Here is a 27,392-nt window from a genome sequence, read left to right on the forward strand (position 1 = left end):
GCTCAGTTTGCACTCAAGACGACAAGCAGAGTAGAAACTCTGATGTTTCAGGAGTCGGAGTTGCATTACTAAATAATTTCTCTTTCTCTGGACCAAATAATAGCTATAATTTCTCAAATCTGTGTCTTTAATTGAACACCAGCCATGTAGAGAAACTCAGGTAGAAGTTGCAAAGTTATTTGTGATTTACCAGAAAGGTTTCACACACAAAGGCTCAATATTTTTTCCTTTTACTAGCGAATCATTTTGTATGTATGTGTGTGTATCTGAGTGTTAAGTACCATCTTATTTTTGGTTATTTAAAGTATGCAGCATGTAATCTTTCATATAATAATGAAAATATTTAAAATATTTTTATTGCTTTAAAATAGTATTTTATACAATGTTTTTATTAAGTTTTAAAATAAACACTAAAAATATTTTTTAAATAGTTTATTAAGTAATCTTGAGTGTTACTAAGAATTCACTAAAGTAACAAAACAGTGAGAATAATGGTGAAGTTGCAGCAAAGGGAGAAATGTGTTCCCGGTGTTGAGGTGAGAATGTGATAATCAGACTATGTGGATTGACAGTACTCTGACCTATTTTCCCATCTCTGAGTAAGATCCTGTGTCCATTTGGCTTATTTTAAAGATTCTGTAATGCCTCATACTAGTTTAAAGTAGCTTGAATATGTTTCTGTTCCTTGTTCCCCGAAAAAGCCAAACATACTCATGGTATGAAGGGAAAATGGAATCCTATAATATGTGGAAGTTATTTGTAAGTTGTAAGCTAGTGTTCAAATATGAGGTGGCATTAGAGAAGTTTAAGACACAAATTAGCCTCAAAACATAAATGCTTATTAAGGAGAAATTTATTTGGTCGTCAACTCAAATTTCAGTTGTGTATGTATTTCTTGACTTTACAAAATAGTGTCAAGGTGGTCAGGACTTGCTGCAGTAAGTCCTTACCTGACTACTGAGCTTTTGGCAACTTAAGCTCTTTGGTAGAAAATCTAGTTGCAAAACTTCTAGCGAATTTCTATAGTAGATTTTTATCTGGAGTCATATCAATGATTATTTCGTGTAAATTAACAAATTTAGATATCTTTTTCTATCTCAGAGCAGATTGGAAGGGAGAAGGTGAAATGATATTAGATACATCGTCTGTGAGAGGAGCAACAGCAGTAATATCTTAAAGGAGAACCTGGAATTGAAGGAGAAAGCAACCAACTTTAGGGACAAACATTGTATAATAATGTTTAGGGACAAAAATTGTATAGTACAATGTGGAGCTTCACAATGATGACATAAGACAAAAAATTTAAATTGTGTATTCTAAAAGATTTTTTTCTGCCATAAGAGAAAAACTTATGGCATAAAGCAAAGAAGAACTAAAGAGCTTCTTGAAAGTGAAAGAGGAGAGTGAAAAAGTTGGCTTAAAACTCAACATTCAGAAAACCAAGATCATGGCATCTGGTCCCATCACTTCCTGGCAAATAGATGGGGAAACAATGAAAACAGTGACAGACTTTATTTTCTCGGGCTCCAAAATCACTGCAAATGGTGACAGCAGCCATGAAATTAAAAGACACTTGCTCCTTGGAAGAAAAGTTATGACCAACTTAGACAGTGTATTAAGAAGCAGAAACATTACTTTGCTGACAAAGGTCCATCTAGTCAAAGCTATAGTTTTTCCAGTAGTCATGTATGGATGTGAAAGTTGGACCATAAAGAACGCTGAGCACAGAAGAATTGATGCTTTTGAACTGTGGTGCTGGAGAAGACTCTTGAGAGTCCCTTGGACAACAAGGAGATCCAACCAGTCCACCCTAAAGGAAATCAGTCCTGAATATTCACTGGACTGATGCTGAAGCTGAAACTTCAATACTTTTGCTACCTGATGCGATGAACTGACTCGTTGGAAAAGACCTTGATGCTGGGAAAGATTGAAGGCAGGAGGAGAAGGGGACGACAGAGGATGAGATGGTTGGATAGCATCACTGATTCAATGGACATGAGTTTGAGTAAACTCTGGGAGTTGGTGATGGACTGGGAGGCCTGGCATGCTGCAGTCCATGGGGTTGCAAAGAGTAGGACATGGCTGAGTGACTGAACTGAACTGAACTGAAAGATTTTTTTTTATGGAGGCAAGAGCATTTAGAAAACATTTTAGAAACTATTTAATAAAAATGGTTACAATTTAAGTGTTTTAGTTTATATCCTCAAGAAATATTTATTCAGAAAATTAACATGTGGGAGTGAGTGGTCATTTACTCAGTTGTGTCTGACTCTTTGTGACCCTGTGGACTGTAGCCTGCCAGGCTCCTCTGTCCATGGGATTTCCCTAGGCAAGAATACTAGGCTGGGTTGCAAGATCCACTCCTCCAGGGGATCTTCCTGACCCAGAGATCAAACCTGTTTCTCTAGGTCTTCTGCATTGGCAAGTGGGTTCTTTACTACCAGCTGCATCCGGGAAGCCACATCTGGCACCATCTCATTAATGACATGGTACTGTATTTAGAATTGAAGTCATTTGCCATCACTCCTCTCAAAAGGTGATCTTTTTTTCTCCTATCGCCAGCCCTCCAAGACTTAATTCTCAGAAGTTTTGATACAAATAAAAAAATTCTTTGGTAGATTGTAATGTCTTCTTTTTTAATAAATTGAAATACAGTTGGTTTACAATATTAGTTTCAGATGTACAGCCTAATTTAATAGGTTGTACTACAGCAGGTTGTAATATAACAGTCTTGAAAAGCACAAGAATTGGAATCTGGAATATCTAGAAAACAGTTCAATAAAATGTATATTCTTCTACTCTTTCTTTGATCCTGATACATTCACTATTACCTTGATGATGTAAATTATGCAGGTAAATCTGGGCAGGTAAAATTATACTGACACCACTGCCGCTACAAAAATTGGCATCTGAACACTGAGTTTGGAGATCCTGTGGATATGACAATAAGAACCCAGGTTTTTTATATTATTTTGAAAAAATTCAATATGTAAATCATGTTTTTTAGTAAATGCCTTATTTTATGCCTTCCATGTAACAACCGCCCTGTTAAGGAAAGTGCTTTTTTAATTTTTCAGTGTTAAAGGTTCAGAAGGGAACTAGAATTAGTCTGCGGAGGCCCCTAGCCTCTCATTATGCTATTGTTTGACCAAGAAGACTTGCTTATTCTCTGCTCCCCTCCTCCGATGCACCCATCATTTGCACGGGGGAAAACTACCTTCACCATTAAATTACTCCTGAAAATAAAATAATGCCACTAACATGCAGAGCTGTAGACAGCTAGGAGGAGAGGGCTAAAAGGAGGTGCACATGCCTTCCTCCATTTCCTTTCCTCAGGTCCGGGCCTGGATTGTCAGGTGCCAATTAGCTATAAATGGGCTTCCCTGGTGGCTCAGATGGTAAAGAATCTGCCCACAATGCGGGAGACACTGGTTCTATCCCTGGGCTGGGAAGTTATAAAGCACCTTGATTTAAACCAGTTCATTTTCTGCTCTCGGATTAGAAATTTATTTTCAATGAAGGTCCTCATTGTTACAAAACTCTTACTTTTTTCCCCTAATATTTTATTTATCTATTTATTTGGCTGTGTCTGGTCTTACTTGCAGTACACGGGATCTTTTGCTGTGGAGTATGGACTCCCTGCGTTGGGAAGATCCCCTGGAGAAGGGAAAGGCTACCCACTCCAGTGTTCTTGGGCTTCTCTTGTGGCTTAGCTGGTAAAGAATCCGCCTGCAATGCAGGAGACCTGGGTTCGATCCCTGGGTTGAGAAGATCTCCTGGAGAAGGGAAGGGCTACCTACTCCAGTATTCTGGCCTGGAGAATTCCATGGACAGTCCATGGGGTCGCAAAGAGTCAGACATGAACTGAGCGACTTTTACTCACTCACTATGGACTCACTAGTTGAGGCACGTGGGCTCAGTAGTTGCCACCCGTGGGTCTAGTTGCTCTGCGGTATGTGGGATCTTAGCTCCCCAACCAGAGAGAGAACCTGTGTCCTCTGCACTGGAAGGTGGATTCTTAGCCACTGGGCCAGCAGGGACATCCCAAACTCAGTTGTATTATAGCAAAAATTTGACTGATCCATGAAGCATGTTTTAAGGAGAGTCTACCTGATCCTGAAACAACACTAGACCACCACTGATTCAGTTCCACAATTTTGTCATCTTAATTGGCTCTTCAGAGTAGCCGATCACCATTCCAACCAACTATGTGGAAACTGGCCATCGAGATACCTGACTCTAACAAACTGGTGCTGTTACTCCATGTTACCCAGCCTGGCCTTAGAGACTGAAGGCCAAAAAGCATGTTGAGTTTTTATGGTAAAAAAGTGCACGAGGAGGGCAACTACATACTAGGTTACCTTCCCAGTTTGACCCCTGTCCTTGGGTTTTTATTGCCTGAACTGGCACCAAAGAAACTCCTTGAAAATAACACTTTCGTTGTCCATTCAGTGGTTAATGATGCTTAAAAAAAAATCACAGTTTGTTACTGTGACCTAAATTATGCCAGAAGCTGTAAAACCATGGTTTCTTTAAATTCAAATATGACCCACATGCTTTAAAACCACTACACTGACCCTATAGTACTGTTGCTGAGTATGCGTGTCCACACACACACACTCACACACAAAACACTTGGCATTAAATGACTCGGTACAAGAAATGGTATTTTTCAGACTTCCATGTTGAAGAAAAGGCTCATGAAAGAGATGTAAGTGAGCTTTAAGCCAAACATTTGTTGGGCTTTGCTGCAGCAGGCTGCAGGAATGTAAACTTTTTTTTTTTTTTTTTTTTCAATGACTTCAGCTCCTAATTTGAAAGCTAGGATTTTTAGGAGTGAGCAAGAGACTATATTTGGCCAAAAAATTCTGCTGGCTTGACTTAGCCACTCTGCACATTCAAAACAATACTTCTTTATCAAAAAAACAATAGTCTGTTTTATTCACAGCACATGTAGAAGTTGGAACATCGACTAAATTCCACTTTCTTCTCTCGCAGTGTGTCTGTAACCAGCTAATGAGCTGCAACAGAGCCTGGCCTTCATTTTCAGCAAATTAAGTTCATCCCTCACAGGAATTGTGGTCTGGCTGTGGCACCGCTCCTAGGTACGGGTGGGACTTGTTTCTTCAACCAGTTGTAGGTTGCCCACATGGGTACGTGCTGTCGCACCACACAACAAAATCTTCTCTATAATAACCCGTCTAAGTAGCCTTTTACCCCTCAAAAGTAGATCCCATTTAATTTACTTTGTGTTTATAGCACTCCCTCCCAAACCGCATCATTGGCACAGACTGATATTTATACAACTTTTTATTTTAAACTATTTATTTAGAGTTGAGACTTCAGTAGCACTCCCTGTCAGATTCATTGACCGTGCTTAAATTCAGGATACTGCAAATGTAAATTGGGAAGAGTGATGTGTGTTTTTGGGATTCATTTCTCCAGCACGCAGACACCCACACAACTCTCGCTGAAGTGAAGGGAGGTTAGACGTGTGGATAAAATTTTGTGTTACAGATGGCTGGTAGGAAACTTCCCACTGATGGGTGGTTTAAAAAAAAAATTGCTCTTGCCTATTGTGTCCCCATGTTTCTTCAACAATAGAGTTGATCAGACAAACAATTATGTAACATGGATCTAAAAATTTCTGGTTCAGAAGTATCAGTGTCATTAGGGATCTCTTTTCACACATAGTACAGAGTTTCATTACTCAATTATTCTAATGGAAGTCTCTTCCATTAGAATAAAATATAATAATTAGAATAGGTACTTGCCACAGAAGGAAGGGAAAATAAACTTCTTGATTATGTATCTGACCTCTGCTTTGGGGCCTTGTACCAAAGTTATGTTTTTCTTAAATCCAACTTTTCAGTTTTGTAACTTTTAAAGTAAGGAAAGATGTAAATTTCAAATCACCATTTAACTACAAAAAAAATATAGTGGCATATGATCAGGTTGTTTTATTCATGGTGGACATTTCATACTATTAATGATATTGAACCTTCATTTTCTATGAGGTTCTGCAAAATGTTCTTAAATTCCCTACTATTTAGTGATCTGAAAATACAAATAAAATCTTGCTCACACCTTTGATCCTTTTTTATTCTCTTCTTTTGGTGAACTCCAATCTGTTTTCAAGTCCTTGGCTTATATATTCTCCTCTTCATATATTGTGAAAATATATGAAAAACATATGAAAATACATGAACATATATGAAAATATAAACATCTTCTCAAAGAAAAATGTAGCTGAATTGCAGTGGGATCATTTTTTAAGATATTATCCAGTGCCCCTGTCTCCTCGTATTTCCTATATCCCCTACTCTTCCTCTGCGTTCTGGAAGCTAGGCTACTTCAGGAAAGAGACAAAAAAGGAAACAAGTGGCCATAAAGGAGTCAACCTCTTTGTCTTTGTAACTTAAAATTAAGGTCCCAATTTAGAAAATAGACTTGAAAGAATAAGGGGTTAGCTTCTGTTGTGCTCTCCTCAGCCCAGGGTAGGTAGAGATTTCATGGATTCTAGGAAGAGAAGAGTTGAGACAGGAGAAAAGGAAGTTAGATGCTGGTGGGAGCTGGTGAGGTCTTGCTTCTAGAATAAGGAGGATGTCCCCAACTCTTCCCTGTCAGCTCAAGTACCTGTGGCTTTCTCACAGTGTCCAGTGTGAGGGATGATACAGTGAGGACTGGATTTCTCAACCCCACTCTGCATTCTAGACTCCCTGGTACTTTTTAAGCCTCCTGGAGTTAGAGGCAACCCAGGGGAGACGGGTTAGAGGAGGTCTTATTTCTATCACTGTGTTAGTGTGGGCTTGAAATAAAAAAGAAATTGTTATGGAAAAAGAAAGAAAATGCTGTTGTTTTGCATGTCTGAGTTTGGTGGTTCCAGGTTTGTATGCGTCAAAGAAAGGAATTATGCCGTTACGCTCCTTTGTCAGAGTATGTGACGCGTACGTAGTACGTACGCAATGAACAGTCGGTAACAGAATGAAACAGTATTAGAGAGCCGGGAGCTGCATGCCAACTGCTCCCTATCTTTGATCTGGTTTCTCTGTCGGGTCAGGAAGAAAAAAAAAAAGTCTTATTTTGGCCTGTTGCAGGCCAGCTTGGCCTGTTTACTCCTGTGGTTTCCCAAATTCCCAAACAATGCAACATCACCCGAAATTACACTTCAGGGCATCCTGGAGCATTTCTGCTGCCCACCCTTCTTTCAGGGAGTCCACTCCAGCTCCCTGTGTGCCCGATGCTGTGCTTGCTCGCTGTCACCGAGCCACTACACGCATCCACCCCAGGGGAGTTAAGCGGGACCACATCAATGCTGAGGAACTGGCTGTCTTCCAGCCCTGCGCTGTGGGTCATTCTGTCTTATGCTTTGGTGAGGTCTATTTTCTCCGTGGCCTTTCAGTAGGGAGAGGGGCCTGGGATAGGGCAGAGCCCAGAAAATAGCAACAGAATGCCCAGTGTGGGTGGAAATCCTCCCCTTTCCTCTTGAGGAGAGGAGATCTGATGAGAGGACCTTCCACTTAGACATTCCCTTCTGGGCTAATTTTTCCTCCGCTTTTTTGTTTTTTGTTGTTTGTGGCACCTGTAAACCAGATGGACTATCCACTGACATACTGAGTGTGTAGGATGAGGGGGCTGTCCTGTGCCCTCCTTCAGCCCTCAGAAAGTCGTATGCTGTCTCCCTCATGCCCTGTTCAGACCTCAGTATCCATGGCTTGTGAGTCCTGCTGTGTGATCCACGAGGGTCTCAAACACTTTCAAACTTTAGTGCGTGAGCTGATGACTTTTACATAGAAGACTGACATGCATGAGAAACCGTGAACTGCCCTCCTCCACTCCTACTTCCCTCCTTTATCTGGATATTTTTGGTTGTTGTTTAGCTGCTGAGTCGTGTCCAACTCTTTTGCGACCCTGTAGACTGTAGCCCACCAGGCTCCTCTGTCTATGGGATTTTTTAAAGCAAGAATACTAGAGTGGGTTGCTATGTCCTCCTCCAGGGGATCTTCCTGATCCCAGGATTGAACCCGTGTCTCCTGCTTGGCAGGTGGATTCTTTACTGCTGAGCCACCCGGGAAGCCTTTATTTTTGGTCGCAAGAGGGAAAAACTCAACTCAGGCTGGCTCGACAAGAGTGAACAGGCCTCTTTAGTGAAATGTGGTGTAATGTAGGTGGCTCCATTTCCTCAAGAAAACTGGGTATTTTTCTCTCTTACTTGGCTTCTCAGAGCTTCCCTCATGGTCACAGGATGACCGGCTGACACCGGGGCTACCTGTTTGCCTGTTTATGTCCAGCAGAGACATAGGAGCACCTCAGGGACCTCCTTTCCCAGAAGTACAGTTCAGTTCAGTTCAGTTCAGTTGCTCAGTCGTGTCTGACTCTTTGCAACCCCATGAATCGCAACAGCACGCCAGGCCTCCCTGTCCATCACCAACTCCCGGAGTCCACTCAGACTCACGTCCATCGAGTCAGTGATGCCATCCAGCCATCTCATCCTCTGTCGATCCCTTCTCCTCCTGCCCCCAATCCCTCCCAGCATCAGAGTCTTTTCCAAATGAGCCCTCAGCAAATTGTCCTGAAGTTGTATCTGCCCAGTTCTGAAATACACATCTTACACAGGCAACATGTCACTCTCCTCCCTCTTCAGTTATCTCCTCTCCCATCTATTTGGTTAAAGTAGATAAAAGGAAATGAGGACAGTATAACACATCAGAATGGGACTGGATGAAGCTGCATGAAGAATATACTGTCAGTGAGACAGGCTCCAGCTGCTTGCAATTAATCACTCTCACTTAATTAATCAATCAATTGAAGCTGATTGGGGCTGTGAAAAGAGTTTAGCAAAGCTGTGTTCAAGCTCTGACATTGCTGTTTACTGGATGTGGAATCCCGATCAGTTTGTTTCACCTCTGAGAAATCCAGTTTTCTTGTGAGTATCAAATGAGATGCTCATAAAAAGTCACTGATCACTCCTGTGTTCTCCACATGCCAGTTATTATTGTGGGTGTACTTGTTATTATTTTTTCCTATTTTACATAAGGAGCTGGGTCTTCATTGTAAGAGTCATTCCCCATTCTGTACTGAAAGGTTTTGAGGCATATCATTCACTCAGAAATGAAAGTTTATGGACAGTTTGAAAGGAGCAAAGCAGTGTGCCAGATGCTAGGAATATGGTGTGTATATGTAAATATGAGTATTGATTATCTCTACAAAGTTAATGTAAAATGATATAGAAAAATGAGTTGCATCTTTCAGAGCATATCTAGAAAATTTGTTATTTTTTTTCTCCTTGAATTACCACCTCTTATTTGGTAACTTTTCCCACTTTATTTTCTTTTTCCTCATTTGAGTGAACAAAAGAGAATTCAGTCACCTGAGGATTTAAGTCAACTAGATTCCCATTGATTGAGTTTCCGTTATTTATGTATTATGTTAAGAAATTATATGCTAGATATTGATTTATAGATAATTTGTAATGTAACATGTATTCCTAATAGCTCAGCTTTTTAAAAAAATAGAATTTTTCAGCACTTCTTTAGAAAATCTTATTCCATCCTCCTCCTTGGACACTCAGTTGTGTACGACTCTCCCTGCAAGGATACAGGAGTGGGTTGCCATTTTCTCTTCCAATGGATCTTCCTGACCCAGGGATTGAAGCTGCATCTCATATGACTCCTGCATTAGCAGGTGGATTCTTTACCACTTGAGTCATGTGAAACATGAATATTAACTATAATGTAAATTGTTTTAAAATTTTGAGTTCATGACCATTGAAACAATATCTGTCTTTCCTCATGAACCGCCAAAAAGTTCAGTGTTAAATGGAGTCCATAGCTGAAAAATGGTCTATTAGATTCTTGTGATATTTCTCTTTACTCCTTTTGTTTCATCTTTATTTGATTTAATTTTAACTGATTCGTGTTCTGTATTTCAACATTTTGTTGTTGTTGTTTAGTCGCTAAATCGTGTCCAACTCTTTTGTAACTCCATGGACTGTAGCCCGCCAGGCTCCTCTGTCTGTTGCATTTCCCAGTCAAGGATACTGGAGTGGGTTGCTATTTCCTTCTCCAGGGGATCTTCCCAAACCAGGGATAGAACCCATGTCTCCTGCTTTGGCAGGTGGATTCTTTACTACTGAACCACCAGGGAAGCCCTTCAACATTTTAAGTTTGTTTTTTATGGAGGTTAAAAGGAAAAAAAAAAAAGTAAGTGAAAGATTTGGAGGGAAGGAGAAAAGCAGGGATGAAAGAAAAATAGAGAGGGTCTTGGAGAGAGGAGTGAGCAGCTCAGAACTCAGCAACAGTTTGCAAATGAGAGGGAATCAAACAAGAGACAGGTTGTTGCTTAGAAAGTGCAGGTGCCAAAAGAAGAAATGACATCCCAACTGAAGGTCACGGATTGAGAAAGAACTATTTCATATGAAGAACAAAGAATTCGTGCCAGCTTAGTGACTAGAGTTTGGAAATCATGGTAATGGAAAGTGGAATGGCAGTGATGCTGAAGGTTTAAACCTGGCTGATCTCAGAAATGGTGTGAAGATGGGGAGGGAAGAGGGGAAGGAGAGACTCAGGCCTGACACGGTGCTAGCCAATTTACAGAAAGCCCTTCACAGCACATGCATTATCATATTTCATTCCCAAAATAACTGTGCCAGGTATTAGTATTCCCTTCTCGCAGATGAATAAACTAAGAAAGAGCAAGTTCTTTTACTTTGTTTTTAAACTGGTAATTCTGACTAATACATACACAGAAAAACCAAGCGGAAACCCAAATGGGTATTTGGTCGGTTTGATTAACATAGTCATTTAGTGGGGACAATTCAGGTCAAAAAAAGATCATCCCAGGCTTCTCACCAAAGACCATGTTGAGATCTTGTATGTGTGTACAAGAATGTGTGTCTGGAGAGGGAATTATTTTTACTACAGAAACTTGCTTCTTTGTGTTGGTTATGTAACATTGACTTCACTCACATAGCAACTTGGATGTGCTTGGGAAATGTTGCTCCATTATTTTGTCTATAACTACTCTGGCTCTCATAGAAATTTAAAGTCCTATGCAGTTTAAAATTCAGGCCAGTCCAGTAATTAAAACCATCCCCTAGGTAATGCTGCTCTTGTAGGGAAACATGCTTAGTCCCCCAGGTTTCCCAACCTTCTGTCACTCTTAGTGGTGGAGTGGTAGTGGAGAGCGTCTTTGTGGGTGTAGTCTCCTATTCCTCTGGATTTCGGGGAGGCTTGTCTGAGGCTGCCTGCCAATGCAGAGGATGCTAGAGACGTGGGTTCGATTCCTGGGTCGGGAAGATCCCCTGGAGAAGGAAATGGCCAATAGATGAGCTCCTAGGAGTCTGATGTGGGGTGGGCCTGGGATGAGGGGCACAGGTTCATTCTAGAGTCAGATATGGAATTTGAGATTGCCTTTCTCTTAGGCTTTCCACACTTTACCACTCAGAAGAGTGAAGCCAGAATGCACAATTGGGTAACACTCTCAGATTGCCTTCCACACTCCACCATTCTCAGAAACATAGGAAGTGGGCTTTTGCCCCCTTTTCTCTGTGTCCTAAGCCCTTTTCCCATAAGGTAGCCTGCCGCATGGCCTGGAGAGTTCACAGGTGGAAGGTATACTCTCTTCAAAACAAAAATTCTGTGGTTGAAGCCTCTGGGCTTAGTCCTTGGAATGTTAAATAGGAGCTAAAAGATTTTAGCACATCTATTTACTTTCCACAAAGCCTTGCTCTCAAATTAAATTCTTCTGCTCTCCTGATACAGGGCAGTAAGTTTTCTGGCTCTGCCTAGGAGGTGAGAGACTGCAAAGAAACATGATTTAGGGGATGCCATGAAATATATTGATTTAATGTTTGCAAAATACTATCCATGGTACAGTTACATAGACATAGTCAAAAGTCCTAAAATCTGGGTAGCTGCACGTGCAGTTTGCACCATCTGCATGTGTGCTCAGTCACTTCCATGCAACTCTGTGCAACCCTATGGACGGTAGCCTGTCAGGCGCCTCTGTCCATGGGGTTCTGCAGGCAAGAATCCTGGAGTGGGTTGGCATTTCCTTCTCCATGTTGCACTGTCTAGTTTCTGGTAAAATTAACATGAGAATCACTTTCTGATCCATTTTGTCTAGCAAGTAGGAAAGGTGGAAAGCCGGTTTCATTGTGAGATAAAAATGGATAAAACTGGTAGATTATATTTAGAAGACAGCCTGTAAAAAATAGCTATTGTGACAAAAAACAGGCAAACACTTCTTTTATCAATAAATAAGGAATTAACAAAAAAGGTGACTTTTACAGTGTAACGTTCCGAAGCTGTTTTTAAACTGGCATTTTTAGGAATTGTTTTCTAAGTGTTTTGTCAGGAAAAAAAGTGTCAGTAAATTTTATTTTATGAATGCTGCAATTTAGAGTTCTGTTCTACACGATGGCAAAATCAACTCACTTCTATACTTATTTCCCATTAGATTTTAGTATTTGTAGCAGGCCTTGTCAAATAGAGGTGAAAATTAAATTATGATAACCTGAAAAGTGTACCTAGGAAATCGTGCGAATTCTTTAACAAAGGCTGTATGTTTGCTGCATTCAAAGGAATATTTCCTTCGTGGTGCAAAATGATAATTAGAAGTACTGAATTAGATATTTGTAAGAGAATAGTGGAAATTACCCACTGTTGCACTGCATTGTATCTTTTAGTTTTGGTATTCTATTCTAATTATAAGTGAAAATTTCTCCCAAATTCATCATAAAAAGAAACACATATAATGATTACATTTCCTAAAATAATCTCTGAAATTGTGAATACATTTATTTGTGTTAATGTGAGGTTTACAGTTTAATTTAGATGATAGTGCTGTGGATTGTTTTTCTGAATAATTTCATTTAAGGACACTTTGTAAGAATAAATAAAACCAAAAGCAATTATAACATGAACCCTTCTCTTCTCTCCTGTATCTATGAAACAGCCTAAGTCCAGAATCTTTTTCTTTACTGTGCTTGTCAAATTTCAATGTTTAAAAGTTTTTCATTCAAATATACATATATAAAATTACACATAATGGATACCGAATTATGGCAGTGCTCTTTATTTCCTCCTTGTCAATAGTTAGATGTGTATCTATCACTTACATGAAAGTGTAGAACTGTAATTGCTTTCATCTTGTTTCCTGAGAAATGCCAGTCCCTCTTTTTGACTTACGAACTTAGAAATATAGACGTAATGTAATATTCTTACCCATATTCTTATAGGTTTTTTTTTCCTGCCGTTTTTGGTGACTTAATCATAAAAATGAAAATTTAAAGGTGATTTCAAAAGTTGTCTTCCCCTACACGGGGAACTTAGGCAGCATCCCTGGAATACAATTTGGCTTTAGGAAGTGATACATATTTTAATACAGGGCAGAGGAAGATGCATGGTTATATATGATGCTTATAATCACTTTAATTTCAGGACTGTAATTTGTCATGATTTCCAGAAATATTTTTTTATTTTTGGAAAAGGAGATTTGTTGACTGTGCGCACTATAGTAATTACTGCTTTTAATGGAATGTGTGTCTTAAACCTGAACATTCTGACAACCAAGCTGGGGCTTGACATTCTTTAGCTCTCCTTGTCCTCCGTGAGGTAATATACAATTTAGTTTCAAGACTAGTTATGTATCATTGTCAAAAGCTTTTTCTTAAATATATGAAGAAAAATATATTTTCAAATATTTATACCTTCACTGTGTAAAGTTTTATCTGAAAAGCAACACTAGCATGAAAATGTGAAAATGAAGATTTCTCTTTTTAAAAATGCATTATTCTTTTGGTGGCCTAAGATTTTTAACATGATTTTTAATTTGTCTCAAGGCCTGTGGAAAGAGATTGGCTTTCTAGAATGTACATGGTTGAGCATCGTACAGAAATAAATATCTCCCCCTTGGAATTTAAATTGTATCTAGTAGTACTATTTTTATACCTCTTACTAGGAAACGAAATACCTCTAAATTTAGTGCTTTGGAATTTTATTTCCACTAAAAATTTCTTCAGATATGTGAGCACCATAGTAACAGCTTTGCAAGCTGATTCTTCATTACAGTTCCCCGATAAGAGCTTCACTCAAGACAGTTCCTCCGGGATGACTGAGACTAAAAATCAATTCTGATAACATTAGGACAAATTTAAAGATGGGGAAAAAAAAAAAAACAACAATCAGAGCAGCATGCATGCTGTGAATAAACAGAGCTTCCTTTTCTTATTTTTTTTTCACTCAAAAGCTAAAATGTATTTTTTTCCAAAAGTTTTTATTTCTTGTATTATTTGATATCTAGGTAGGATTTATACACCTTTGGAAAAAATAGTTCTTTTACCAGAGATATGAAAGATTCAGCTGAACTTATTTGTGGCATAGGTAAATCTCTTTTGTATGCTTTATAATCAAACATTTTGGCAACACCTACAGGTAAGTAATATGGCATGTGAAAAGAGGAATGCAATGAATCTATTTGAATAAAAAGTTAATAATCAATTCATTATTTTCGAGAAAATCATTGCATTTTAAAAACCGTGTAGTACACTAGACTGAGCTCTGATCATCTTAGAAAGAAGTCTGTCAAAATAAATCAGGTTGATAACTGATTAGCAGAACTTGTAGTCTGTCATTTTTAAATATGTGCCCAATTTCTTCACATAAATCTTACCTTTAAAATCTTCAAGGGGAAAATTTATTTTGGGCACATTGGCCATGAATATCAGTTGACATTTATACAGTGCGCAGAATTTATACTGTGGGTTAGGATGTCGGCCATAATTCTAGGCTGATAGTTTGTAAAGGGAAGATTCCATTTTGTACTGTTTATAAAATGTTACTCTGCAGTTCCATGCTCCAAGACTAACAAAGTCTCTCCAAGTATAGTCAGGCGCTGCAGTTTAACTTATTGCATTCATTAAACTAGGCTTAGATTGTCCTAATTATATGTTATCAACAATTAAGAAATGGATCACATGCCACAGACTGGCTAAAACATTCTGTATTCTTGGCTGGATGCCAGTGGAGGTGCCAAGTTCCATTCTACCTTGTCATCAGCTGCATCTCTGCTTCTGCAGTACAAGCAGCAGCTGTGCTAGACAAAATAATCTAAATTCTCACATGTACTTTTCCTTTAGGAAACAGCTCACACTGAATTGCATTTCTGGTGTGAATAGTACTACACCTGAGTGAGTTTGCCCTGAAAAAGGATTTTATGCAAATATAATTTGTAACTGATATAATCTTTCATGACTTTCAAATGCATTTGTCCTATCAAAATAATGGTCTTATGTTTCATGCTGAAATTATTACCAAATGGATTCTGTGGGTAGCAAAGTACTCTTTGCTCGTTCGGCAATGATTTTCCTATACCTCAAATTACATAATTTTATAGGTGCTCTGTTTCAAAGGAAAACAATCTTTATTGATCCAGGCAGTCAGAATTAATCATGGATCTCTGATCTCAAAACTCCTGGCAAAATCCTTTTATTCAGAACACTCGTGTGCCAGACGCTCAACACTTCACAAATCCTTGTGGGATGATGGGTTTTTCAAACAGTCTGATTGTTCAATCTAGTGTGGCTTCTGGAAGTGGAGATTCAGCAAGGCTTTTCCCTGAGTGGAGGCAGGCCCAGCCAATTTTATGGAGAGCTAAATTTGACCCAGCTTTTGCTTCCAATTGTCATCTTTGTTCTTGGTAAGGTTTAAAAAAAAATGGATGTTGGATGTTGTTCTCCTTTCCACATGTTTGATAGAGAGTAGATCCGGGAGTAGCAGGTATATTTCATCAGAAGCAGAGGGTAATGGTGCCAGGATACCATGCTTGGTATTTAAATTCCAGCAGCCTAAGGTCCTGTGCTCCTTGATTGGATCCTGGAATAGACAATCATGGAAAGATAGTCCCCATGAGAACTGACTTTCAGGTTCACCACAGAGCTTACATTTAAGTTGACATGTATTTTCAAGTTCCCAACTTACTTGATTAATAAAAGCTTTACTGCCTTCTACATGAATCAAGCTGGAGGGGTCATGGTAAATTCTCAATTAGAATGAGAAGATATCAAAGAGATTCAAAAGATCCAGCCAAGGTCCTCTGCCATTTTGTAATGGCATCTGCTGAGTCATTGCTTACTGGGCAGAAATTTTTCAAATTTTACTTCATACTAGGAAATCCTTTACAATTCACAGAAACATGCCAAGAAATTCTTTTGCCGAAACCAACTTCCTGGAATAATTTCCTTTGATTTCACATAAGATTGTCCCTTTTTTTCTCCCTATAGTAGATGATCTTTCTAGAGATTCAGATAAGTGCTCTCAGAGGAGAATCTATTCTATTACTGGATCTAATCTATTCAGTAATCCGATCTGATTACTATATTAGCCTTTTCTGTTCAAGAGCCAACCTGTCTAATAGTTTCAGTATCTGTATGCATCCTCTCTCGTCTTCAGTTCAGTTCAGTCACTCAGTCATGTCCAACTCTTTGCGACCCCGTGGACTTCAGCATGCCAGGCTTCCCTGTCTATCACCAGCTCCCGGAGCTTACTCAAACTCATGTTGATCGAGGGGGTGATGCCATCCAACCATCTCATCCTCTGTCATCCCCTTCTCCTCCGGCCTTCTATCTTTCCCAGCATCAGGGTCTTTTCAAATGTATCAGTTCTTCGCATCAGGTGGCCAGAGTATTGGAGTTTCAGCTTCAGCATCAGTCCTTCCAATGAATAGTCAGGACTTACTCTTGGTTTAGTACTAGGCACCAGGCTATAATATAAGAAATGCACGTCCAAACAACATTCAGTTTTTTTTCTGCCCTTGGCAACAGAGTCATGGTGAAGCAATGGGCTTGCCTGCCTTAGTCTTCCCAGCCTCCCTGACACACAGAGCCGTGTCTGCCCAGAGACTGCTAGACCACTGAGGCTCTCATCTGATGGGCTTTCTATTAGTATAAGCTATTGTCTAGGTGTGTCTTTCACTCATGATTTTTTGATCCTTTGGGGAGGTACTCCAAAGATGTTCTGTAATTTTTTTTTTTTTATTCATTAAAATTCCCTCTATTCAGGCACTCAGGGCCAGTGCACTGGGATGACCCTGAGGGATGGGATGGGGGGTTCAGGATGGGGGACACATGTACACCCATGGCTGATTCATGTCGATGTATGACAAAAACCACTACACTATTGTAAAGTAATTAGCCTCCAATTAAAATAAATTAATTAATTAAAGAAAATTCCCTCTGTGCTTCAAACTTACTTTCCTTCTCATCGTTTGTTAGAAATAACTTTTTTTCCCCTCCCGTGCTTCTTTATTATCTATTGCTCTTCTTGAATCTTTTCTTTTTGAAACAGACTCTTTGGTTTTCCTTTGTTGATATTTTTCTCCGTTACTCTCTTTCATGTTACCATTTAGGCTGAGGCTAAATTGCTGGGCCAGCTGCTCTCTTTGACCTGCTCTAGACTTTGCCGACCACATCACCAACTGGCAGGGTGTGGTGCCTTGAGGTCTTCCAGGGGACATGCTTCCAAATGGAAATAATGGAGTAACATTTCTGAGTTATAATTTATGCTCAGCATGAGAGAATCCCAGTCAGCTTAAGCATTTTAAAGCACATTCACTATATTACTGAAATGCATATTAAAAGTCTGCATCTTAAAATCAGTCTACCCCATATTGATACTGCGTGTCAACACCTGATTCAGATAATGGTCGTGTGTTAATAACAGGACCAGAAAGAAGCCCTAAGGAGTCATCCAGTATACTCATCTTCTAGGAGGCTATTCTTCGTAGAAGACTGTCTTGTCTTTTCTTTAAAAATGCAAAAGAATTTTTCTTACGTTCTTGTCTATTGTTTTAAGATGTGTACAGCTTACTGAATTATTTGAGATAAATCCTATTCTTTCACTAGCTTACTCTTTCACAAACTCACAGGCTCACAAACATATACATATGCTTACAAAGATAGGAAAAATAGGTTTTTTGGTTCATTTGTATCTTGAAGGGGAAACTTCTTTTCCTGTCAGAGGAGTAGAGGTTAGTTTGATTTTGCTTCAAAATACTTAGGACTAGAACCAAAGTACACTTGGTTATTGTTGAGAAAGATGTTTTTTTAATTCAAGAGCCCAATGGGGCATTTATATCACTTGCATTTTTTTCTACTTCATCACAAGCATCTCTTCAGCTGCTGTGCAGTAAAAATGTGTGCGAGTGGTTTCTGGTACTTCCAGGGAGGAAGCCAGACTGCTTTGGGGAATGCATGGGACAAAGGGAGGCCCTTTATGCTCTGTAGCCAGCAGGACAAATCACTGAAATCCTCTTAGATATTAGAGGGGAATATCCTGAGCTATTCTGAAATCTCAAAAGGACTAACAAAGTTCATTCCATTTGTCATTGAAATGTGACAGTGATATAGAACAAAACCTTTCCGCAGTGGGGGCTGGCTGCACCGAATTCCTTTTGCAACAAGGAAATTAGGTCACAAGAAATTTAGGTCAACACCTTACAGAAATGCCCCTATGCCTGAAAGGAGCCAGGAGAACTTACACCGTCACAAACAGAAAGGTTATTGTTTTTATATTTAATTTGAAAAATGGTACCTTCCAAAGCTTAGGGTGATATAAACTCAGTTATGATTCAGCAAAGAAAATTACCTCTTGCATCACTGCACTGCTCCTGCTAAATCAAGGGGCGATCCTGAAGCGCTTCTAACCAAGCCCGGCCTGGCCGACCTGGTTTAATCATGCAATTCAAGAAATATTTATCAAGCCTTCATTATGTGCAATGAACCTATTAGAAAATTTAAAGGTTATGAAGATTAATAAGCACCCTATTCCCACCAACTCTGTCTTTGCCATTAAGAAGCTAGATGCTTAAGGAGGAGGAGAAGGTTAGGGAGTAGATGAAAGTGCAATATAACCTATAATTCTTTAATTCACCTATAATACAGTAAATGAGTATCTACTCTGTGCCAAAAACTGGGGAAAGTGATGTACAAGAGTTAAAGCAAAATGACTCTGGTTGGAGAGAAGAAAGAGATAAGGTCAGTTTGGCATGGGTGTGTTTGTGTGTGTGCAGGCTCAGTCATGTCTGACTCTTTGTGACCCAGTGGATTGTAGACAGCCACGGTCCCCTGTCCATGGAATTTTCCAGACACGAATACTGGAGTGGGTTGCCATTTCGTTCTCCAGGGAATCTCCCTGACCCAGGGATTGGACCTGTGTCTCTTACATTGTCAGGCAGGGTCTTTACTACTGAGCCACCTGGGAAGCACCTTGGCATGGGTAGGAAGGAATAATTTCTTGAAAAAAGGGCATTTTAAATGAACTTTAAATGGGTGTCATTTCAACAGATGGTGATCTGTCAGAGGTGCTTGAGTGGAAGTACTGGGAAGAAGGGCACAAGGGCCAGGGTGCCTGGAGAAGGGGAAACAAGCCATGGTGGAGAGCTTCAGGAGCAGACAGAGGATGTGCAGAGACAAAAATGGGGGGAGGAAAAAGTGTGTTGTATCTGGGCAACAGCTAATGGTCCATTTTGACAATTCTGAGCATAGAACACAGTACAATTCACCCTGAACAATGTGGAGGTTAGGCATACCAGCTCTCCACACGGTGGAAAATCTGCCCATGACTTTATAGTTAGCCCTTGGTAGACACAGTTCTGGGCTTCCCTGGTGGCTTTGATGGTAAGGAATCTGCCTGCAGTGCAGGAGACCAGGGTTTGATCCCTGCATGGGGAAGATCCCCTGGAGAAAGGAATGGCAATCCACTCCAGTATTCTTGCCTGGGGAATCCCATGGACAGAGGCTACAGTCCATGGGGCCACAGAGAGTTGGACACAACTAAATGACTAACACACACACACACACACACACACAGTTCTGCATCTGAGGGTTCAAACAACCAGGGGTTGCTTAGTACTGTAGGGTTTGTTGAGAGGAATCCGCGTGTAAGTGGACCCATGCAATTCAAAACCATGTTTTTCATGGGTAGACTGTAGTTAGATGAGGTGAATAGGAATCCTTTGTAGACACACCCTGGGAGCCAGACTAGGGAGTGGCATGCACAGGGTGAGCCATCCCACAGCGATGGACTCTGGTGACTTGGATGGCCTTTCTGATCCATGAGATGGCTGAATAAAGTCTAGCAATATTAAGCCATAAGTCTTGAGCCATTGTTCTAGAATGTCTCTAGATATTAAGTTACTTGATCAACATCTATACTACGAGTGTAGAATATATATTTTCTAAAAGAAACAAGAGGAACTTTACTACATCCAATTTTTACCTCAAATCTAATTTGGTGTTTGGCCAGTTTAAATAAAATAAATGAATGAGAAATATAAAAAAATGAGCCTGGTTTTTATTTTCATTGGTTATGTGACCACCTTCTCACTACATACATCAGTTAGCAAAGTCTGCTTTCAGCAGTGGAAATTTCATTATCACATCTAATTCTGGTTTGGTAGCACATTAAACTTTCAAACGGTTAATGACTCTGGTTTTCTTTCTGTTCAGCTTTACCTTTCATAAAAGCACCAGCATGAGGAAAGAAATGACAGTAAGACTGAATTATGAACTTTAAAAAGTTGAGAACAAGTAAGTGCTTGTCCTCCGAAGGCTGCTCTCTCTGCTCTTGATTACCTGTCTGCGATAGGTCAGTGGTGAGCGCTGCATGCCTGCGGTGATGGTTGTAGCAGACGGGCAGGTGAGGGACCCAGAGGGAGCCCGTTTCTCTTAGGCTCTGGTTAACACAGAGGCTGCCCAAACTCTGCGTAGTAAAATGGCTTTTTTCCTAGACTTACTTCCAGTATCTTCAGTAGGTATTGCATTACAAATGCAAAACAGCATTTGTAATGAAGGATGGATTATTTTCCTAACGGCATATCTACAAGTTCTTCCAGTGTCTTCAGTAGGTCATCATTTTAACCAAAAAGCAAAACAGCATTTGTAATGAAGGATGGATTAGTTTCCTAATGGCATATTTAGAAGTTCTTTAGAAATTGATGAATGGGCACCTTCTGAATGAGGCTTTCATCCCAGAAATCTGCTTTGTGTGTACGTAGCGGGGGTGAGGTGGAGAAAGAGGGTGTACATATGTGTACATGTAAATATACACGTGTTTGTTTACCTATAGATGAGACATCTATGAGATGTCTCTGTGTGCACTCTGAGATATATACACGCCCTCACACACATGGGATTTAGATGTTGATGGGAAATCTGGAAGAAAGAGATAAACAAAAAGTAATTGATCTCTTATGGTCTTTTCTCCATGCAGGGTAGGTACTAATGTTCTTCCATCTTAGATGAGTTTGAGGCTCAGAGCAGTTAGGCAAATTACGACTTAGGCAATGTGCCCAAAGATGAGTTTGAGGCTCAGAGCAGTTAGGCAAATTACGACTTAGGCAATGTGCCCAAAATTTAAAAAAATGAAACTGGAGAACATTGGGCTCCTCACCTGGGGCTGCCTGAGCTCCACCACCCAGATCACACACTTACTGTCTTCCTGTTTGTCCTCCTCTCTCCCTGCCTTCCTCTCATCCTTCCCATCTGGTCTTTTATTGAAGAGTCAAATGGCTCACAAGGGAAATACCATTAAGTCAGTAAAAATGACTTGAACCCATTAGAAAAGATATCACATAGCCAAAGAAAAGACCAAAATAAGAGAACACAATGAGGCTAGAGGCAAGTTTAGCCACAAAGATGACCCTAATCTTTTTAGCAACCCTTCAGTTCACCACCAGTGACTCAGAAGAACCTAATCAACAACGTCACAGTTTTATCCAGCTTGGTCTTTATGGTGTCCTATGGCATTACATGGAGAAGGCAATGGCACCCCACTCCAGTACTCTTGCCTGGAAAATCCCATGGATGGAGGAGCCTATAGGCTGCAGTCCATGGGGTCACTAAGAGTCAGACACAACTGAGCGACTTCACTTTCACTTTTCACTTTCCTGCATTGGAGAAGAAAACGGCAATCCACTCCAGTGTTCTTGGCCTGGAGAATCCCAGGGACGGGGGAGCCTGTTGGGCTGCCGTCTATGGGGTTGCACAGAGTCGGGCACGACTGAAGTGACTTAGCAGCAGCATGGCGTTACAAGTTTCAGGTGATCTGGCTTTAATTTCTCGCTTTATTATCACCTTCTAGGTAGGTGTGTGCTTGGTGTCTACACAGATGCTTGGACACAGAGAAGCAAAATATGGAGAGATGGGGTCCGCACCTCAGGCTGAGTGTTCACCTTCTCTGGAACGAGAAACTGTCACCGCTAAGGAATACTGTCACCGCTAAAGAACACCACACTGTCCAGTATGGGGGCTGATCAGAGAGACTGTTCATGTAAGACTGAATCTTACAAGCAGTGATGCCACAGGCACGCCTACAGGAGCGTCCCCAGGCACGCGCATGTCTCACAATACCCTGTCCTATCTCTTTCTCTTTACTTTGTCATCATTTGTTTTTTATTCTCACTGCTTCTCATAAAAAAGCCTTTCTGCATACCTTGCAATTGTTTCACGATTCTGCAGTTTTCATCTAGACCCTTACACATTCTGGGAATGGAGTGCTTGCACGGCGAACATAGTAATCACAAATGAATGCCATTCTGTGCCTTGGTTAGATGGGATGACTCATAAAGCGGAGTGCTTTTAAGAAGCACTTGCAGATGAAAGACTGGCTGTGTGAAAGTGTTAGTTGCTCTGTCATGTCCTTTGAGACCCCATGGACGGTAGCCTGTCAGGCTCCTCCGTCCATGGAAATTCTCCAGGCCAGAATACTGGAGTGGGTTGCCATTCCCTTCTCCAGGGAAATCCTCCCAACCCAGAGATCGAACCTGGGTCTCCCGCACTACAGGCAGATTCTTTACTATCTGAGCCACCAGGGAAGCTATAGGGAATAGCAAACAACTGTGTCAGTGTGAGGCCTGACACAGACTCCAGAAGTTGTCAGGCTTAGTTTATAAAGAAACTAAGTTTTCTTTAGTTAGTTTTTAAGAAACTAAGTTTTAATAAGTTTTCTTTATTTAGTTTTTAGTTTATAAAGAAAAAAGTGGACTTCAGGTTAATTTTATGTGATTGTAATAGTGTTCCAAGAGAATGTAAGATAATTTTCTGTCTTGTCTGCCTATACTCCATAGGGAATAATAATCATGGAAACATTATTTTTTCCTTTTTATTAAATACAATTTATATTTAGCTTATTAAATACAATTTAATAAAAACTTGCTGTTTAGAAAAACTACTAAATATAAATTTTATTGGCCTGATTTGTTTTTACAGAAATACTGTCAATCCAATAGAACTGAAAGAGATCAGAATATTCTTACATGCACTCTGAACCTAAGATTCTCCAGTAAATCAGAGTCAGGCTCCATAAAAACCACTACGCAAACTAGGTCACAGATAACAAGGTAGCAATTAAAATGCCTGCATCAATTATTTGGTTAAGTTATTTCCTAATATTTCACTCTGTAGGATGTTTTATATAGGACCCCCATTTCATACTCTGTTTTAAAGAGAAAACTATTTTTTAACATTAAAAAAAAACTATTTATAGAATCATTTAAAATATGATGAATGGAAAAAGAGTACTCATTAAAAAAGAGGTGGGGGGAATTACCAGAGAACTCTCATTTAGAAATCTCTTCAACTAAATTATAGTTGATGTGGTAAAGAACAAATTTAATATGTTGCTTACAGAATATAATTTGAAACATTCTAGTTTTCCTTATCTCTGTTCTAGGAAATACGCTTCTTCCAAGAGTTGATTTCTTGCCGCAATTTGCATCAGAGCTTTCTCCATTGTTGTATCTTCCTTTCGTAAGCCTAGATTAACCTATTAATTTCAAAAGCCGTATCTTTCACAATGTGCTAGGAAACCAAGCCTGAGCAACCAGAGCCTTGCACAAACAATTTTATCAAGTGTGTTCTGTTTATTTGCCCTACTTGCTCCTTATAATTAAATTCTTATACCTCTCCCCAGAGACAACCTGTGTACTTTGAGTTGTGCATAGGGTAACTCCCATATGTTAAAATAGGTTGTTCACAACATTTCTAGTATTACCAAACCTCCTTGTCACCTTTGGGAACCACTTCTTGTGAGCTTATGGTCATGTGTTTGGCTGTAGGATGGAAGTCAGAAGAAGAAAGGTTTCAAACTACATGAAAGAGCTGAGTGAGATACCACTGATTCAGCGTGTGTCCTCATTTCCTGGGGTTCACTGGCATATATTTTCTAAAAAAGAAGTATTAGTGGAAGGAACATTCTGCCAGATCCTGTGCTTCATGCTGGAACATACAGATTTGGCCCTGGCCCTTGGGGAGTTCATTTCCTTTTGGGAAAAAGAAGGCATACCTAGATCACCATGATCCAAGGTAGGTGTGGGGATGGTGGTATGTGCAGTGTGGAGCCAGCAAAGGGTATGCTCCTTGCCTGGCCAGGGCCTGGGCGTATGGGGAGTGGGCAGAGTCAGGGACAGCTTTCTGCTTGAGACCACACGGAGTCTTAAAGACTGAGCTGCAGTCGTCTGGGTTAGAGGGGGGCAGAATTGATAAGTGGGGGATGGAAGGGCCTCCTCCTTGAGGTGGGGGAGCAGATCAAAGGAAAAGGAAAAGAAGGAAGGGGAACTCTAAGCAAGTGGTAGAAGTATGTTCTTCTTTCACCACTTCATAAAGTTCTTCCATTTGAGATAGAATTCAGTGAATAGTGACAAGTTAGGAAGTACCAGTTAGCATCCCTTGGCTTTTTTTTCCCTTTTCCTTTGAAAAATGAGAGCATTGGCTAGAGTATCATCAAGATTTCAAATTATAGCACACACACACACACACACACAGAGGAATATTATTCAGTCATAAAAAGGAAATCCTATTATTTGCAGCTTCATGGATGGACCTTGAATACATTATACTAAGTGAAATAAGTCAGAGAAAGACATATAATTTCACATGTATTTGGCATCTAAAGCAGAACAAAACAATCCCACCCCCACCCACAAAACTCACAATAAAAGGAAACAGGTTTGTGGCTATCAGAGGAAGGGGGTGGGTGGGAGGGGAATTAGGGGAAGGTGGTCCAAAGGTCCAAACTTTCATTTATAAGATAAATAAGTGCTTGGAGTCTTCCCTGTTAGCTTAGTGGTAAAGAATCTGCCTGCCAGTGCCAGAGACACAGGTTCAGTCTCTGATCTGGGAAGATCCCACATGCCGCAGAGCAACCGAGGTCAAGCGCCACAACTACTGAGCCTATGCTCTCCAGTCCAGAAACTGCAACGACTGAGCCCATGGCCATGACTACTGATGCCTGCTTGCCCTAGGGCCCATGCTCCACAACTAGAAAAGTCACTGCCGTGAGAAATCCATGCACGGCGTCTAGAGAAAAGCCCACACAGCTGTGAAGACCCAGAGCAGCCGTACATAAATAGATAAATAAAATTATATAAAGAAATAAGTGCTTGGTGTAATGGGTATAAAAGACCCAGCACAGCCATACATAAATAGATAAATAAAATTATATAAAGAAATAAGTGCTTGGATGTAATGGATATAACATGAATAGAGTTAACACCACTCTATGATCATATAGAAAGGTTGTAAGAGAGTAGATTTTAAGAGTTCCTTACAAGGAGAAAACATTTTTTTCTTTTCTTTTTATTATATCTATATGAGACAATGGATATTAACTAAGCCTATTGTAGTCAGTTCATAAAATATGTAAATCAAACCATCATGCTCTATACCTTAAGCTTATACAGTAAAATCTATCAGTTATTTCTCAATAAAGCTGAAAACAAAGTTGAACATAAAAATATTTCTTCAAGGCTCTGAAGAAATCATGTGATTTATATATTTAATTAAGATAAGGGAACAAACCCTTAAAGTGTTTGCTATTAATAAATAGATATTATCATTAGGAAAACAATAAAACTATGTTTCTTTTTAGACACAATTTAAAATTGAAATATTGGACTAGCATGGGACTTTCTCTTCAAGGAATCTGATTAAAATCAGTTACTACACAGAGATTTACTTTCACAGGAAAGCATTTTCCACGTATCAAGCAAATGCTGTAGTCTTACTGTCACTTTCAGAAGTTGAGATTCTTTTCGAAGTGGGAGTAGAGGATGTAAACCGTCCCTATCAATGAGTGATACATTTCTATTAAAATAACTTTACACATTTGAGGTATTGTTATTCTTCTACTTTTAAACTGTGGGAGAATTTGAGGAATTTTTACCATATGTTTTTGTACCAAGGTGTAGGACTGTGATTTTTGTACCAAAGGTAGGACTGTGATTAACAACACCCAATTGTGAGGAAAGTGCAAAGTTCTAGGGCTGGTGTGTTAGTGCCATATTGTCACCCAGGCCTCAAGATTCTTCTAGCTTTCTGCTTCACAGCTGTGATAGAGCAAGTTCTCTTCAGCAACCGCCCTCCCCCACGCCTTCCAGTAGCATCTGCTTACATTTTATTGGCAGAATTTTGTCATGGACCACCCACCTGTAAGAGAGGCTGGGAAATACAATTTTTAGCTGAACACTTTGCAACCCTCAACTAAGCTGGGACCAGTTAGTGAGGAATGTAGATTATAAGATTATCTGTAATCATGTATAACTAGTATATCTAGTATAACTTGTATATCCATTGTATAACTAGTATAACTAGTCATATCAGCTGCAAATCTCTAAGTTCAGAAAAATAGGAATCTGACTCAGAGTTTCAAAATAAAACAAAAGTCTAAGTGAATGAAAGAATAGGATGTCTAAGAGGAAAGTCAGGTTCACTGCCTAACTGTACTGTATTGTGATTTTTTTCATATTTGTTGGCTGAATTAACTTGAGCTACTATGAGGTAGATAAGCAGAACCTGGCTGAACAGTTAAGAGAAAGGGGTGTGTGCAGCCTGTCCAACTCCTTGCAATCCTATGGACTGTGGCCCACCAGGCTCCTCTGTCCATGGGAATTCTCCAGTCTAGAAATCTGGGGTGGGTTGCCATGCCCTCCTCCAGGGGATCTTCCTCACCCAGGGATCAGACTTGTGTCTCCTAAATTGCAGGTGGATTCTTTACCATCTGAGCCACCAGGGATGCCCAGGAGAAAGGGGATCTACGCTCCAATCTTTTTGTAACTTGTAAATTTATCTTTCAGAGTACCAGAGATGATTAGTACTTTTAAAAATTTTCTTAAAGTTATGAAACACTGTTCAAAAAAAATGGTGTTCAAAAAAATAGTTAAGATCAGTACTCCTTGGATTGAAGGGCATATAGTGGTGGTAGAGCAGAAGTCCCAGTTGGTTCTCTTCTCTACGGGAAGAGACTGTTTCTGAGGTCTTTCTATGTCATTTGTACATACATAGGGACTAAACGCTAGTTGCCCTGTGAACCTATTTAGTGCCACTTTGAATACATCCA

The 27,392-nt window shown here is 39.9% G+C and overlaps 1 protein-coding gene across 15 annotated transcripts in view; it reads left to right on the forward strand.

The window, feature by feature from the left end:
- Positions 1-27,392, forward strand: part of LOC147369943 (uncharacterized) — a 172,589-nt gene that overhangs the window by 52,312 nt on the left and 92,885 nt on the right. For 4 of the 15 annotated variants that reach the window (XR_015168135.1, XR_015168141.1, XR_015168153.1 and 1 more), the window contains one exon: positions 22,140-23,228. The exons of 4 other annotated variants lie outside the window; for them this stretch is intronic. Coding sequence is in view for 1 of the 11 variants with exons in the window: in XM_086413016.1 (XP_086269142.1) it covers positions 22,140-22,222 (83 nt within the window). In the remaining 10 variants the exon portion in view is untranslated. Of the gene's footprint in view, positions 1-1,101; positions 2,618-4,998; positions 5,106-22,139; positions 23,229-27,392 lie in introns of those variants that run through there. 7 more of the 15 variants (XR_015168136.1, XR_015168151.1, XR_015168130.1 and 4 more) reach the window with 5 other exon arrangements.

The sequence above is a fragment of the Bos grunniens genome, chromosome 7 (genome assembly GCF_055505025.1).
Source record: "Bos grunniens cultivar Pamir isolate PY7600 chromosome 7, Bosgru_T2T1.0, whole genome shotgun sequence".
Taxonomy (NCBI): Eukaryota; Metazoa; Chordata; class Mammalia; order Artiodactyla; family Bovidae; genus Bos; species Bos grunniens.